Source organism: Mastigoproctus giganteus, chromosome 6 (assembly GCF_048544385.1).
Source record: "Mastigoproctus giganteus isolate SK-2022 chromosome 6, ASM4854438v1, whole genome shotgun sequence".
Classification (NCBI taxonomy): Eukaryota; Metazoa; Arthropoda; class Arachnida; order Uropygi; family Thelyphonidae; genus Mastigoproctus; species Mastigoproctus giganteus.
In genome coordinates, this window is record NC_143580.1 from 151,863,596 (window position 1) to 151,878,520 (window position 14,925).

At 37.7% G+C, this 14,925-nt stretch overlaps 1 protein-coding gene across 4 annotated transcripts in view; it reads right to left on the reverse strand.

Moving 5' to 3' along the window:
- The window catches only part of Polr3F (RNA polymerase III subunit F), a 315,200-nt gene that overhangs the window by 215,313 nt on the left and 84,962 nt on the right, over positions 1 to 14,925 (reverse strand). For all 4 annotated transcript variants that reach the window (XM_090375396.1, XM_090375397.1, XM_090375395.1 and 1 more), the window contains exon 5: positions 12,735 to 12,799. In XM_090375396.1, the coding sequence (XP_090231522.1) occupies positions 12,735 to 12,799 (65 nt within the window). The remainder of the gene's footprint in view (positions 1 to 12,734; positions 12,800 to 14,925) is intronic.

Here is a 14,925-nt window from a genome sequence, read left to right on the forward strand (position 1 = left end):
AAATGGAATGAAAAATTCTTTCTCCATGCTATCTTCATTGACTTATCCTCTGCATTTCATACCATATTAATACCAATTCTCTTTTATCACTTGCTACTAGTAGAGAGGTGTTTTCTAATTTCTAGTAAAGCACATAAAGTTCTAAAAATTTATGCTCGCAGAGCATATACATTTTTCAAGATCCAGAAACCAAGAGTTACTTCTTTGGGCATATCACAAGGCAGGTTCCTAACTGTGCTCTTATGTGTTTGACATATTCATACCACTTTTTTTTTAACCGGAAAATGAAACTGGTGGGAGTCATCATGAAACAAATAAATACATGGGCTGTGTTAGGGTAACTAAGAATAAAAATGGGTGCATGTATACTTGCAAGTACACCAATGCTAGAAGTATAGTAAATAAATTTGATGAACTAGAAGTGCTGGTCAAGACATCAAAGGTAGATATTGTTGGGATATCAGAGACATGGTGTCACACAGATATAAGCAGTGAAGAATATGCTATGTGTACCAGAAGCAGTCCCAGGTCTATCAGCACCTTGTGCAAGATTTTTACACAAGGCACTGATAGACCTGGAATCAGTGAATCAGTGAATTTTTAGGGCATTTTGCACCCCCTAAATTTTGGCACCCTGTTCAGGGGAACCGCTCGATCGAGCCTTAAGCCGGCCCTGATGTGTACAGAAAGGATAGAAAGGGAGGAGGGATTATGCTGTTAATTAAGAAAAACAGAAAATTTAAAGAACTGCATCCAGTTGACATAGATGGACAGTACAATGTTGAGTCAGTTTGGTGTGACATAAGCACTGGGAAAGCAAAAATGAGAGTAGGAGTGTGTTATAGGCCTAATGACTCTAATGAGTACAACGAACAGCTGTACAGAGAAATAGAATGGACCAGTAAATCAGATTATGTTATAATGGGGGATTTTAACTTCCCACATATTGACTGGAACTTGTGAATTGGTCACTCGCACACCAGTAAGACTTTTGTGGATTTATTGGATGATTGTTTTCTGCAGCAGCACGTTCAAGAAGCAACCAGAGAGTGTAACACTCTTGATCTGGTTATCACCAATAATTATTCATGCATTAAGAATTTGCAGATAAAGAAACTATTAGGTGGCAGTGATCACAGTGTACTGATGTAGGATTTACTTAAAGATATAATTACCATCAGGAGTAAAGAGAAGGGTTTTTGCTTCCATAAAGGTGACTACAATGGTCTCAGACAGTTTTTAAATTCTGTACAGTGGGACCAACTGATGATGTTACCAACAGCAAATTCTAAGTGGGAAGCATTCAAGGAATTAATTGTGGAAGCTACAAGACTTTTCATACTGTTTAAAAAATATTCTTCAAGGTTTAAGCCTAAATGGATGCCAGATGAACTAATGAGACTTGGAACATAGAAGAAAAATTCATGGGATGCATATAAATTATCTGGCGACACAGAAGCCAATGGCAGATATAAGCTAGTCTATAACCAAGTCACAAAGGAGATTGGGCAAGCGAAGGCAGATTACAAGAAATTTTTCGCAAAGGATGCTAAGAAAAACAGCAAGTACTTCTTTACTTAAATAAACACTAGAAGGAAGGAGATGAATAAGATTGGTCCACTTGATAGATGGTTCGACTGTTGATGATCCTGCTCAGATAGCTGCCAAACTAATTAAGTATTTTGCATCTACATTCATACATGAGGAGTTATTCAAGGAGGAGAAAGTCAAATGTTTATCAAACTCTTAACAGGGTGATTAATGATTTTGTAATAACTCAGAGCAATGTGGAGGAGATAGTGTTGAAGTTAAACATAAGAAAGGAACCTGAAGTGATGGGATCTATCCAGTTATATTAAAGGAGGCAGCAAAGGAACTAAGCAAACCCTTAGCCAAAATTATGAGAGCAGCCTTGGACTCAGGGGAAGCTCCCATGGACCACAGATGTGCAAATGTATCTCCAATTCACAATGGGGGATCTAAGGGTGACACGAGTAATTACAGACCAGTTAGTTTAACTTCCGTTCTTGGGAAAATAATGGAGACACTGGTTAAAGATGCATTGCAGGATCATCTATAAAAGACTGCCGCAATAATTCAAACACAGCGTAGGTTTGTTAAGGGAAAGTCTTGTCTGACAAATTTGATTGGATACTATCATGTGGTTACAAAGGAACTGGATGCAAAAAATAATTTTGATATCATATACTTGTATTTCAGGAAAGCTTTTGACACACTTTTGTGCATGGAAGACTACCGCACAAATTGGAGCAGTGGTATTAAGGATAAGTTGCTACAATGGATAAAAGGGTGGTTGAGTAGGAGAAGACAGAGTGGTAATCAATGGACACTGTTCTTCATGGACTAATGTTATTAGTGGAATCCACCAGGGTTCGGTGTTGGGCTCACTGTTGTTTTGTATATTTATCAATGATATTGATGAAGGTATATCAGGCTTATTGTCAAAGTTTTCAGATGATACAAAGGTTGGTAGGGTTGTTAATGACAGTAATGAGAGTGTGCTTCTGCAACATGATCTAGAAAATTTGGGCAGATGGGCTGAGAAGTGGCAACTGAAGCTTAAAATTGACAAATGCAAAGTACTGCATATGGGTAGAAATAACCCCAGAGAAATGTAAAAACTGTGTGGTACTACACTTAGGGTGGTAGACAATGAAAAAGATCTGGGAGTAACTGTGCAGTCAGATATGTTTGTTGTTATGGAGGTTTAATGGCACATAAACTGCTATGGCTATAATGTGCCTATTCATTTATTGTATAAAGAGATGAGAAATTTCCATAAAGTCAGAAAAAATTCTGAAATCAGAACTGATTAAGAAATCCAGTTTGCCTGGGGAAGTTAAAAAATTCAGAAATATTTGTCTTATCACCAATGAGATTTTCAAGAGTTATTGGTTTACGAAGATTGACCAGCGATACCAAGGTTCTGTCTTGTTTATAGTAGAGGCAGTCAATGAGAATGTTTCACGGTCAGAGTTATAGAACAATGTGGACACTGTGGTGGATCATCTCCAGTGAGCAAATGTAGGTGGGTCAGATGGGTGTGGCCTATTCTTGTCCTTGAAAGGACTACTACTTCTCATCTTGATGTATAGACACTGGGGTGCCAAATTTTCAGATGCTGTTTGAATTGAAAGAGTTTATTATTAGTCTGAGAATGTTCCAGAGGGCTGTCCATTCTGATAGGCATGCAGCATTAATGATCAAGGTATAGTCTGATGCTGGAACACGGATATTGGTTAAATCAAGGGTGGATGGATTTTTCGCAGCTTGATCGGCCAGTTGATTGCCCAAAATACCAGAATGTGCCGGAATCCAACAGAAAGTGACCCGTTGATGGCGTTCTTCAATCTGAAGTAATAATCTTCTAATTTCATTTAGAACGGGTTGAACTTTATATGAGGAAAAACACAATGCCTTGATTGAGCTGAGAGAATCACTATAAATAACAGCTTTGAAAGAACAATCAGAAGAGAGATTTTCTAAGGCCAGTTTAATTACATATAATTCCGCTGAGAATATACTGATTTCAGATGGGAGGGACGCTGAAATAGTGGTATTCAGAAACACTGCGGCTGCTCCAACGTTTGAATTAGATTTAGACCCCAACTGTATAAATTGGAGAAAAATCAGTATATCGTTGAGTGTGAACTGCAGGAAGTTTGATAGCGGATACTGGTAAAACACTCTTTCCCCATTGGGAGTTGTATAGGAGGAGGAGGATGATCCCATGGTGTTTGAAAGCAAGTTTCTATCTGTTGTACGGAATGGGTCGAAACATTCCAAACCTGCATCAGTTCAAGAAGGTGAAGACCAGCTGGCTTCACTATGCTAGGCAGCACCATTATGGGCTGTTCTAATAGAATGCAAGAGTTCAGAATATTGCAGAGGTTTGTTATATTGCAGACGACAGGCAGTTTTAAAGTTAATAGAATGCTGTTCTGATGTGTTTTTAATTTGCTGAAAAGATATAGTATAAGCTGAAGCTGCTGAGATTTCAGCAAATATATTGCCCAAAGCATTAGTTATATCCAAAGGATTAGATAGCTCTTACCTATTCCAGGAGAGGATTGGTGAAGGTGTGGTTGGAAACTTACCAAAAAGCTGTCTAATTTTTTTCCAAATTACTTTGCTGTCAATGTTTCTGTTAATGCTGGATGCAAAATGGGTCCAGGATTCCTTCTTGGCTTGTCTTTGTATGAAACATGATTTTGCCTTTGATTTCTTATAATTTATCAGATTGGTTGTGGTTGGATATTGCCGAAACAAATTCCAGGCTTTATTTTTTGCTTTTGTTCATTCCTCATTCTACCAATAATTATGTTGCTTACGGCCTGGAGGATTTGATTGTGGTATTGTGTCTTTAACCACATTTAGGAGATGCGACATGATGTATTCTGTCACATCATCAATAGGCTGGAGATGGATTTTTCCCTCATCAAAAGATATTGATGACTGAAACTTTGCCCAGTTTGCTCGGACAAATTTCCATTTTCTGCAGGGTTCAGCTTGAGGAGTCAGTGCTATCAAGAAGTTGCATACTATTGGGAAGTGGTTGCTGCCCATGGGATTATTTATTATATACCACTCTATGACTGGAACCAGTACTGGAGAACAAATTGAGAGATCTATTACTGATGTTTGTCCAGTTGGGAGCTGTACATGCGTGGGTGCACCAGTATTAAGTACGGTAAAATTTAGTGCCTCTAAAAAACTTTCAATTAGTCAACCCCGCCTATCTAATTTAGTGTAGCACCCCATAAGGGGTGGTGCCCATTAAAGTCCTCTAATACACAGATTGGTGGAGGTATCTGTATGAAAAGGTCTTCAAGATCTTTTAAAGAGTAAAAATAGTTTGGCTATAGGTCAATTGAGACAAGTGTTATTGCAATATGGAGAGTTATATGAACAGCAACAGCTTCTATTTCTGTTTGAAGTGGTATATGTTTAGTTGGGATCTTTGAATTAACTAGGATTGCCACACCACCATGGGCAGCATTAGCTGTATTTCGATCTCTTCGATAAAGGCAATAGTTCTTTATCAAAGGAGAAAATTTGCAGGGTTTTCTGAAGACAAAGAGCTACTGGAGAAAATCGATTAATTAGATCTTGGATATCCTCCGTATTGCAACGAAAACCTCTACAGTTCCATTGTAAAATACAAGGCATTATTTGTTTTTAGTTGATGGAGCTGATTCTGACTGCTTTTTGAAGGTGACTGGTTTATGGCGTTCCAATTTCTGTTTGTCTTTTTTTTTAGGAAAACTGGCCGACCAGTGTCCATTTCTTCTTCTTCGGCATGGATTTCTAAAATAGGATCTTCCTGTATAGATGTGCCATCTGTGTCCATTGAGTCCTGAATATTTTTAATAGCATTTGTGTTTGTAATACGAGATGTGGTAGCAATCACTGGAGAAGGAGGTGCCGCTGGTATTGACAGAAGAGTATTATTTTCTTGATCTGTGGTCTTGGATTGTTGCTTGCGTACAATGGTTGTAGCTCAGAGAGGACATTTCTAGCCCAATCAGAAATCGATTTATTAGAAGCGACTGTGACATCAGTTTGAACAGAGACAGCTTGATATTTTTTTACAGCATTTGCATAGGTAATATTTTGGTTTATATTTGGTGCAACTAGTTTTGGTAACTGACTTTGTTTTCAACCTTGCATTTTACTATTTTTTTTCTCTGTTTTCCACTTTTCACACATCTTGGAAAATGTAAAAAGTGGAATAAAGGATTTCAAGTGCTGGTTAAGATATCCAAGGCAGATATTGTTGGGATATCAGAAGCATGGTGTCACTCAGATATAAGGGATGCAGAAAAACTGTACATCAAGTACTATATTTAAATATCAGCCTCTTTTACAGAAACACAACAATCTGCCAAACTCAATGGAAAGAGAATAAAATTGTTTCTACCATACAAGTCTTTTTGAAATAGTCCAGAGCAGATTCTTGAATAATTGCAACTTCGGTTCCAATTGTGAGAATTTTCTTGTAAGAGGCACAATTACCAAGACATGCAGCAGATTGAAAAAGTGTCTAAAATCATGTTGCTTAATTTGAATATACAGAGAAAAAAAAAAAAAAAAAAAAAAAGAGTTAAAATCTTTTTTTTTTTTTTTTTTTTTTTAAATTTTTATAGTATTTTTTATTGTTTGTGTTCTTTGTTCTATCATTGTACTACATTTCCGATCAGCACACTGTAGTTTTATATCTTCATAATTTTAATGTTAATCCCACAGGAACTAGTTATTGTTGGCAACTCAATTGTCACGGAAACGGGAAATATATTGTGCAAAAAAGGATAGGTAGAAAAGGACCAGGGTATGTCTGACAGGGGCAAGAGTTGATGACGTTGTAGAGCAGATATAATCTTTTAAGGGTACAAAAGGTGATATCATTGTACATGTTGGCACTAATAACATTAGGTGTAGGAGATCTGCACATTTACTTAGCAACTACAGGTCAATGTTGAAAAAAAGTTGCAAGTTAGGGTTAAATTTGAAAGTGTCTGCAAACCTGTCCAGACACAATAGGAGGAGTACATGATGAGAGGCTTGTCAATCAATTCGGCCCTGGAGAGATTGTGCGGGGCTCGTGGGGTTGAATTTTTCTCAGCGTGATCTGTGCTTGTTAACAGGAGAGACTACTTCTACAGAAATGGGAAAAACTAAAATAGAAAGGATGCAAGAATATTTGCTGATGCTATCGAGGCAATGTTAGGTGGGTCGGAAAACTGCTAGCTTGGGGGGGATTCACAGACTAATAGATTAACGCTAGCTGCAGGCAGAGGTGGAAATGATTCTTGCACTGTTTCTATTGGAATGAGCAGTGGGCTGGAAAGCAAGTTGTGGGGATTTCAGGAACTGCTGGGAGTCATGAAACAAGTAAATACATAGGCTGTATTAGAGTAACTAAGAGTAAGAACAGGTGCATGTATACTTTCATGTACACCAATGTGTATAGTAAATAAATTTGATGAATTTGAAATACTGGTTAAGACATCCAAGGCAGATATTATTGGGATAGTAGTAGTAGTGGCATGTGATGCAAGAAAGCAAATGCAGCATCAGCCAAAAAAAAAAAAAAAAAAATCACACCATTCCCTCCAAATGCCTGTCCAGTTCCTCCTTAAATTTATTCAAGCTATCAACTTCCACAACGACAGATGGAAGTTTGTTCCAGCAATTAACCACCCGCTGGCTAAAGGCAAATTTCCGCACATCTATTCTACATCTGTCTTTTCTTAATTTGAATTTATGCCCCCTTAGGTTCGTAATCTGAACAAGTGGAAGGATCCCATCAGAATTCAGCGTGCTCAATCCATTCAAGGCCTTATATACCTCAATCAGATCACCGTGCAGGTGCCTAGTCTCCAGCCACTGCATGCAGAACTTAAGCCTCTCTTGGTAAGAGGATCCCTTCATTCCCCTCACCAATCTTGTTGCCCTTCTCTGTACCCGCTCAAGTAAATCTACATCCTTCCTAAAATGAGGTCTCCAGACCTGTATGCAGTACTCAAGGCGTGGCCTGACCATTGCCTTATACAGAGGGATAATCACCTCCTTTTCCCTGCTAGCAAAATTCCTATATATCATTGACAAAACCCCATGCGTTGCCCTGGCAGCCTGTCTGCATTGCTCAGAGAACTTCATATCTGACTGCACAATTACTCCCAGGTCTTTTTCATTTTCTACCACATTAAGTGTAGTACCACACAGTTGGTACGTTTCTCTGGGGTTATTTATACCCATATGCAGTACTTTGCATTTGTCAAGGTTAAACTTCAGTTGCCACTTCTTAGCTCATCTGCCCAAATTATCTAGATCCTGTTGCAGTAGCAGACTGCCATTACTGTCATTAACAACCCTGCCAACCTTTGTATCATCTGCAAACTTCGACATTAAGCCTGATATACCTTCATCAATATGATTGATAAATATACAAAACAACAGTGGACCTAACACCGAACCCTGTGGGACTCCACTAATAACATTAGTCCAAGAAGAGCAGCACCCATTGATTACCACCCTCTGTCTTCTCGCACTTAACCATCCTTTTATCCATTGTAGCAACTTACCCTTAATACCATTCTGCTCCAATTTGTACAATAGTCTTCCATGCGCAACAGTGTCAAAAGCTTTCCTGAAATCCAAATATATGATATCAAAATTGTTTTTTGCATCCAGTTCCTTTGTAACCACATCATAATATCCTATCAAATTTGACAGACAAGACTTTCCCTTAACAAACCCATGCTGTGTCTGAATTATTGCTGCAGTCTTGTCTAGATGATCCTGCAATGCATCTTTAACCAGCGACTCCATTATTTTACCCGGAACAGAAGTTAAACTAACTGGTCTGTAATTACTCGTGTCACCCTTCGATCCCCCTTTGTGAATTGGGGATACATTTGCACATCTCCAGTCCGTGGGAACCTCCCCTGAGTCCAAGGATGCTCTCATAATTATGGCTAAGGGTTTGCTTAGTTGCCTTGCCGCCTCCTTTAATATAACTGGAGAGATCCCATCCACCGCAGGTGCTTTTCTTACGTTTAACTTCAACAATTTCTCTTCCACTTTGCTCTCAGTTATTACAAGATCATTAAGCACCCTGCTACAATTTGATAACCTTCTGCCATTTTCAAACCTTAATAATTCCTCACGTGTGAATGTAGATGCAAAATACTCATTCAGTTTGTTTGCTATCTGAGCAGGATCATCAATTGTACAGAGAAATAGAGTGGGCTAGCAAATCGGAATGTTTTATAATGGGGGATTTTAACTTCCCAGATATTGACTGGAACTTGTGGGTTGGGCACTCACACACTAGTCAGACTTTTGTGGATTTATTGGATGATTGTTTTCTGCAGCAGCATGTTCGAGAGGCAACCAGAGAAAGTAATACTCTTGATCTGGTTATCAGCAGTGATCATTCATGTATTAGGAATTTGCAGATTAAAGAACCACTAGGTGGCAGTGATCACAGTGTACTGACGTGGGATTTACTTAAAGATTTAATTACCACCAGGGGTAAAGGAAAGGGTTTTTGCTTCCGTAAAGGCGAGTACAGTGGTCTCCGACAGTTTTTAAATTCTGTACAGTGGGATCAACTGACGATGTTACCAACAGTAAATTCTAAGTGGGAAGCATTCAAGGAATTATTCGTGGAAGCTACTAAAAGTTTCATACCTATTAAGAAATATTGTTCAAGGTTTAGGCCTAAATGGTTGTCAAATGAACTAATGAGACTCGTAACAGAGAAGAAAAATGCATGGGATGCATATAAATTATCAAGCGACTCAGAAGCCTATGGCAGATATAAGTTAATCTGTAATCAGGTCACAAAGGAGGTTCGGCAGGCGAAGGCAGATTACGAGAAATCCTTGGCAAAAGATGCTAAGAAAAACAGCAAGGATTTCTTTACTTATATAAACTCTAAAAGGAAGGGGATGAATCTGATTGGTCCACTTGACATCGATGGTTCGACAATGATATCAATGATATCAGAGACATGGTGTCACTCAGATATAAGGGATGCAGAAGTGGAATTTGTGGAGTACAATGTGTACAAAAAGGATAGACAGGATAGGAAGGGAAGAGAGGTTATGGTGTTAGTTAATAAACACATAAAATCTAAAGAAGTACGTCCAGTTGACACAGATGGACAGTGCAATGTTGAGTGAGTTTGGTGAGATATAAGCTCTGGGAAAGCAAAAATGAGGGATAGGTGTTTGTTATTGGCCTAATGACTCTAATGAGTACAATGAACAATTATACAGAGAAATAGAGTGGGCCAGAAAATCAGATGTGGGATTTACTTAAAGATGTAACTACCATGAGGGGTAAAGGGAAGGGTTTTTGCTTTCTTAAAGGAGACTACAGTGGTCTCAGAGATTTTTTAGGTTCTATACAGTGGGACCAACTGATGATGTTACCAACAGCAAATTCTAAATGGAAAGCATTCAAGGAACTAATTTAGTAAGTTACTACGCTTTTTGTTCCAACTAAGAAATACTGCTCTAGGTTTAGGCCCAAATGGATGTCAAATGAACTAATGAGACTCGTGACAGAGAAAAAAATGCATGGGATGCACATAAATTGTCAGGCAACACAGTTGCCTATGGTAGATATAAGCTAGTCTGTAATAAAGTCACAAAGGATGTTAGGGAAGCAAAGGCAGATTATGAAAAATCCACTGCAAAGGGTGCAAAGAAAAACAGCAAAGACTTCTTCACTTATACAAACTCTAAAAGGAAGGGGATGAATCAGATTGGTCCAATGATATCAATGGTTTGACTGTACATGATCACTCTCAGATAGCTGCCAAAGGGATCTATCCAGTTATATTAAAGGAGGTGGCAAAGGAAGTAAGCAAAACCTTAACCCATAATTATGAGAGCACCGTGTACTCGGGGGGAAGTCACCACGGACTGGAGATGTGCAAATGTATCTCCAATTCACATGGGTGACACGAGTAATTACAGACCTGTTAGTCTGACTTCGGTTCCAAGGAAAATAATGGAGTCACTGGTTTAAGAAGCGTTGCAGGATCACCTAGACAAGACAGCAATGATAATTCAGACACAGGGGGGAAGTCTTGTCTGACCAATTTGATTGGATGCTATGATGTGGTCACAAAGGAACTGGATGCAAAAAATAATTTTGATATCATATACTTGGATTTCAGTAAAGCTTTTGACACTGTTACACATGGAAGACTACTCTACAAATTGGAATAGTATAGCATTAAAGGCAAGTTGCTACAATGGATAAAAGGATGGTTGAGTGGGAGGAGACAGAGTGGTGATCAATGGATACTGCTCTACATGGACTAATGTTATTAGTGGTGTCCCTCAGGATTCGGTGTTGGGCCCATTGTTCTTTTGTATATTTATCAATGATATTGATGAAGGTATATCAAGCTTAATGTCAAAGTTTGCAGATGATACAAAGATTGGCAGGGTTGTTAATAACAGTAATGACAGTATGCTGCTGCAACAGGACCTGGAAAAGTTGGGCAGATAGGCTGAGAAGTGGCAACTGAAATTTAACATTGACAAATGTGAAGTACTGTATATGGGTAGCAGTAACCCCAAAGAAATGTACCAACTGGGTGGTGCTACACTCAGAGTAGCGGAGAATGAAAGAGATCTGGAGATAATTGTGCAGTCAGATATGAAGTTTTCTGAGCAGTCCAGACAATCTGCAAGATTAATTCATGGTGTCTTGTCAATGATATACAGGAATTTTTCTAGCAGGTATGAGGAGGTGATTATCCCCTTGTATAAGGCAATGGTCAGGCCACACCTTGAGTACTGTGTACAGGTCTGGAGGCCTCATTTTCAGAAGGATGTAGAGCTGCTAGAACGAGTACAGAGAAGGGCAACAAGACTGATGAAGGAAACAAAGTGGTGCTCTTAGGTAGAAAGGCTTAAGTTCTGCGAATTGCATCTTCTGGAGACTAGGCACTTGCGAGACAATCTAATTGAGGTGTATAAGGCCTTGAATGGACTGAGCAGGCTCAATGCTGATGGGATTCTTCCTCTTGCTCAGATTACAAACATAAGGGGGGGGGCACAGATTCAAACTGAGCAAAGACAGTTGTAAAATAGATGTGCAGTAGTTTGCCTTTAGCCAGCAGGTAGTTGATTGCTGGAACAAACTTTCATCTCTTGTTGTGGAAGTTGATAGCTTAAATAAACTCAAGGCAGAACTAGACACATTCGGAACAAATGGGAAGGGGTTTTTTTTTTTTTTTTTTTGTGGCTGATGCTGTATAAGCTTGCTTTCTAGCATCATGTGCCTCTACTTATGCTAAAAAGTGTGTAATTTTATTGTTACAATGTGTTTTTTTTTTTCTATGCATTAATTAAAATGCATGAAGAAATAAAATACAAAACATGGGGTTTTTCCTTTACTGCACAAAAAACGAATAAAATAAATGTACAATCAAATCTACAGGTCAACTAAGTGATCATGCTTCTTAATTCACATCTAAAATAAAATGTGCACTCAATATATGGAATAGGCAAGAGCTGATCTATGGGTAGGAGGGAGAAAATAATGGAAAATTATGATAATATTATAATAATATCATATTAAAAGTATTTGTGAAGATACTTTCAGATGTTTTAATTTTCCTATACTGTTAACTCCTAAGAGAAGTATTCACAGAGGTCAGTAGCATACCTATCATTTACACAGACCACCACTTACCATGAGTGCCCCCTTCCAATAATTTCATCAGTTCACTACATGGAATCATTTATTTACATAAAGTTACTTGTCACTTTCCTTAGGCAGGTTGAGTACTGAATCTCTTGAACATTCAGTGACTTCAATTAACAATCCATTTAAATTCACTGTCCTGCTACTATGCCAAACAGTAACTTATTTCAAAGCAACTTGATGACCTAAGACACTGACTCAAGTCACTTTTCTGTAGTGACTCAACTGTGAGTCAAATTACCCAAAATACTAGTTTTTTCCATCGCTACCATACAAGATACAAAGAACTTACTAAAAATTTCTAGATTGGCAACACATACAACAATGACATCCCATTAGCAATTTTGGCGACATTATGTCACTTTATCACAATCAATTATAACATTATTATAAGACAATAAAACACTGCAGCATTACTCTGTCATTATTTAGTCCAAGTTGGAATATTTGAGACAGTTTACATATTACTATGTACTTACTTGGCTATTTCAGGATCCTTTAACCTGTATAAAAGCTGCTTTCCTTTCAGAACTTCTAACTTACCCTATGGTAAATAAATAATACAGAAAACCAATCACTGAGCTGTTTAAGCACAAAGAATACTTTTAATGAATGTGCTTTTAAGAATGAGACCATTTTCCTGTACAACAGAGACAGTTTATTCAGCACAAGTCAACATAAAAGCTGTCAATAAATACTATTAACAAAAAAATTATTTCAATATGACTAATTTAGTTGGATCTCTTTCTAAGCTGAATAACATTATATTTACAGAAATATTAACAGACATATAGACTGTTGCCAAGTATATGCTGTCAGTTTTTTGTGTTGCAATTCTTGGAGAGTTATTAAGATGTAAACAAGTTGCCTGGTTCTAATGGAATCTATGTGATTCTTTTAACTATAATAAGTTTGAGAATGGTCAATGGACCTATTAATGATTTGTTTTTAAATATATTTATCTGGATATGCTGTGAAAATAGTGTGCTGATTCAGGTGATGCAAATAAAGATAAAATAACACAACTGCACCAAAAAGAATGGTTTTATTCAAACCATACATAACTCTATTCCACTCTGAGAACCCTTTTCAGTGAACATTAACTCAAGAACTAACCGATTTTACATAATAAATTTTTACCCAAAAATTAAATAAATTACCGGAGAAACTAGCTGATACAGAATACACTAAAAATTCTACTGTAACAAAGCTTCAGTCCTTGAAAGTCTGGAAACTGCGAGAAACAAAGATGAACACAGGGCAACTGTTGATTGATTGGAGGTTAAGTAACCTCATCCTCAATCCTGAGAGACAGAGGATCTTCTATTGATTTTGTTTACTATCCTAGCAAACCTCTTAGTTGTGCTACAAGAAACCGTCACTGATTCTCTGTTCTCTATAGTCTAAATGATACATGCACTGTAAAAAACTGGTTGTAATGTGGGTTAAAGCTTTATTGAAGCTCCAGGCTCTGTTTGCCGCATCAAAGTTGGGATGCTTCAGATTTGAAAAAGCTTAGCTATTTTGGGGGATGGGGAAGGACTTGCCTATCCCCATTATTGACCATTCTTTGTCCATAATTCAATTGTATGCAATAAGCTTTGAAGTCAGTCTGCTAAGGCAGATTATGAGAAGGTCTCTATCTTAGAGCACAAGAATTTTGTGCTTATTTTAACACTAGAAGAAAAGGAATGAATTATATTAGTCCACTTGATATGAATCGGAAAAAGTATTCATGTTCATGTATACTCACAAACTGAATAAATATTTTGCATCTATATAAACATGCGAAGAATTTTTTAGAGATAGAGATACTAGAAGCCTAAATAACAATGACTAGGATTTATTTCAGTTCTTTCCTGATAACCGAAAGCAAACTGAAAGAAAACTATCACAGGTAAAAGTAAACAAGGTGCCTGGTCCTAATGGAATCTATCCAATTACATTAAAAGCAGCAGCAAAAGCGCTCAAACCTTTGGCTATAATAATGAGAACATCCTTGGAATCAAGTGAAGGTCCTTACCTACTGGAGACATGTGAATATCTCCAGTAGGTGAATGTCTCCTATTCACAATAGTAGCTTGAAAGGCAAAGTTAGTAATTATTAGACCAGTAAGTTTGAGCTCTGTGTTAGGAGAAAATTATGGAGCCCACAGTTAAAGAATACAAGATAATCTGCAGAGGAATGGAAGTACAAGGCAATCACAGCATGGATTTGTTAAGAAATTATGCGCAACATCTAATTGGCTATGACAAGGCTGTTCACAAAGGCTCTACATCCTGGGTTCCCAACCTGTGGGTCGCAACCCCCAAGAGGGTCACAGTGTTTTCTGGGGGGGGGGGGGATTAGCACAGTTATTTTTAGTTGCAATTATATTTATAGGAAATTTCACTATGAATGTTTTCAACACTTATTTATTTCAATATGGCATATAGCTACACTGCAATATTCTACTAGTGGTTGGTTGTAACACTGATTTTTGATAAATGAAAGGAAGTGACTTAAGGTCCACTGCAGCGGATACTTAAAAAATATTAAAAGCCTGTCATGTTCATACATATTAAACATTTTATATTATTTTAATTATTTGCTATGGCAGGCGGGCCTTTAATATTTTTTCTAATTTCTGTCGCAGCAGACTCCCTAAAAATAAAATATACAAATACATT